We start from the raw sequence: 2,411 nt of genomic DNA on the forward strand, positions 1-2,411 counted from the left end.
CAGCACCCCTCGCCCAGGATCTCTCTGGGCTCTGGGATAGGAGAAGGAGGAGCAGAAGAAGAAAAAGAGGAGGAGATTGGATTGATACCCCGCCCTTCACTACCCAAAGGTGTCTCAGAGCGGCTTACAAACTCCTTTCCCTTCCCCTCCCCACGACAGACACCCTGTGAGGTAGGTGGGGCTGAGAGAGCTCTTTCCAGAACTGTCCTTGAGAGAACAGCTCTGAATGAACTTGTGACTGACCCAAGGTCACCCCAGCAGCTGCAAGTGGAGGAGTGGGGAATCAAACCCGGTTCTCACAGATTAGAGTCCGCGCACTTAACCACTACACCAAACTGGCTCTTGTTGTTCATCTTGTTTGCTGTCATTTGTGGAAGTGAATGGCAACTGGCCAGCAACCCATTTGCACAAGCATGAAAACAGCAAACAGTGCATAATAATAAAAACACTAAGAAGAAGAGATTGGATTTATACCCCGCCCTTCACTACCCGAAGGAATCTCAGAGCGGCTGACAATCTCCTTTCCCTTCCCCTCCCCTCAACAGACACCCTGTGAGGTGGGCGGGGCTGAGAGAGCTCTTTCGAGGACTGCCTTTGAGGGAACAGCTCCGAGAGAACTTGTGACGGACCCTAAGTCACTCCAGCGGCTGCATGTGGAGGAGTGGGGAATCAAACCCGGTTCTCCCACGTTAGAGCCCACGCTCCCAACCACGACACCACGGGTGTGGTGAACAAGTCCTCTGGTGGACCTAAGCAGCAGCTGGAACTGAGGGCAAGACCCCCCCCCATTGCGGCCACTTCAGGACACCCCAACACCACCACAAGAGAACGCACGGATCCATCTTTAATTTTATTCCAACTTTAATTTTATTGCCACTTCTACATGTGCCCTCTCGGACTTTACTCCCGTTTCGAAGTATAAAAAGAAAGGGTGGTCACGGCGGCGTTTCCGGTGCCACTGTCCCCTCCCGGGAGTCTCCTCGTCGACAGGTAGGAATTTAGAGTCCCAGCGCTGGGTTGGAGACCCTCCAACCATTCCGTAACCCGACTCTGCTGGAGCGTGCAGAGAATTCCGGTTCCGAGGGAGAGAGCGAGGTGAGGACGCTTTGTGAGGAACACCCTTGACGGTCACACTTGCTGCCGTGCGCGAGGCCTCACCAGTGCCTCAGTCCATGGGGAAAAGACCGAACTTGAGTAAAACCAAGAAGGGAGCCTGGCCTGGCCGTTTCCAGCTCACCTTGGCTTTGCTCCTTGACGTACCATTCTCGTCCAGCGGCTACTTACCAACTTTACGTCAGAACGGGTGAACGAGTCAGTCACCAGTCCCCTCGCTCACGCTGAGGTCACACCTACAGCTCCGTGCTGGTGACGGCGCTCACCCCGTGCACCAAGAGGGTAGGGCCCAGCCCACGGGTGAGGACCTCCAACTGTTCTAAGTACCGCGGGTACAAGCTGGTGTCTGCAGGGGGGCGCGGCAGGTAGAGGAAGCGGACGGTGGGGGCGGAGCTCTCCTGGAGGATGAGCAGATTGACCGCGCTCAGGTAGTCGTCGGAGACGCAGGCGACGTTGCCGGGGAAGTTGAGGGCGTCGTCGCTCGCCGCCTCCTTTTGGCTGTGCCAATGGAGGGCCACCACGTTGTCCCACGGCACAGTGTGGATGTCCGCCAAGATGCGCAGGTCCTTCAGGAGCTGCCGCAGCTTGTCCTCCTGGCCACGGGGGCGGGCGCCGCGCTCCACGCAGAGGAAGAGGCGCAGGCGGGCCCGGCGCCAGGCCCGCGTCATGGCCAGGACGCAGGCCATCTGCAGCAGGAAGAGGCTGCAGGTGTCCACGTAGCGGGCACTGTCCGGGCGCAGCAGGTTGATGGGCCAGACGTCGATGAGGGGTTGCGCCTTCCACCCCAGCTCCTGCGGCAGCTTCAGGTCGTCGAAGGCCCGCGCCAGCAGCACGTTGCGCTGCATCTTCACGGCGTCCGCGACGATCGCCACGTACTCGCGGGGGGACAGGGGCTTGCGGCCGGTGGAGTCCCGCAGGGGAGGGAAGTTGAGCCACGCGGGATCCTTGCTGCCGCTGAAGGCGGGGTGCTGGGACAGGAAGTCCTGGGAGGGTGTGTCGTCATAGAAACCCAGAGCGATGGTGTTGGGCCTCATGCCTCCTGAGAGAGAGGGACGGACAGACAAGGGAGAACGGCTGAGCGGGACGAAACACGGGTGTCAGAATGGGAGTGTGGGTCGGCGCCACCCACTGGGGCTCCGGTCAAGTAGACAGTTGCCCCCGAAGACGTCACCTCCCCCTCCCCAACTGAGGCAGCGGCCTAGTTTTCTCCCAAAACGACAGCTAGATTCAAGCCCAGTCATCATCATCATCATCATCATCATCATCATCATCATCATCATCATCATCATCATCATCAT

General features: G+C 58.9%; 1 protein-coding gene across 1 annotated transcript in view; it reads right to left on the reverse strand.

The window, feature by feature from the left end:
* Positions 1 to 877: 877 nt before the first annotated feature.
* The window catches only part of LOC107114332 (solute carrier family 12 member 9-like), a gene marked incomplete at its 5' end in the record, with an annotated part of 8,086 nt that continues 6,552 nt past the window's right edge, over positions 878 to 2,411 (reverse strand). Inside the window, one exon of the mRNA XM_015415776.1 lies at positions 878 to 2,152. Within this exon, the coding sequence (XP_015271262.1) occupies positions 1,350 to 2,152 (803 nt within the window). The remainder of the gene's footprint in view (positions 2,153 to 2,411) is intronic.

This window comes from Gekko japonicus, unplaced genomic scaffold, assembly GCF_001447785.1.
Source record: "Gekko japonicus isolate JY-2015 unplaced genomic scaffold, Gekko_japonicus_V1.1 scaffold7421, whole genome shotgun sequence".
In the NCBI taxonomy this organism is placed as follows: domain Eukaryota; kingdom Metazoa; phylum Chordata; class Lepidosauria; order Squamata; family Gekkonidae; genus Gekko; species Gekko japonicus.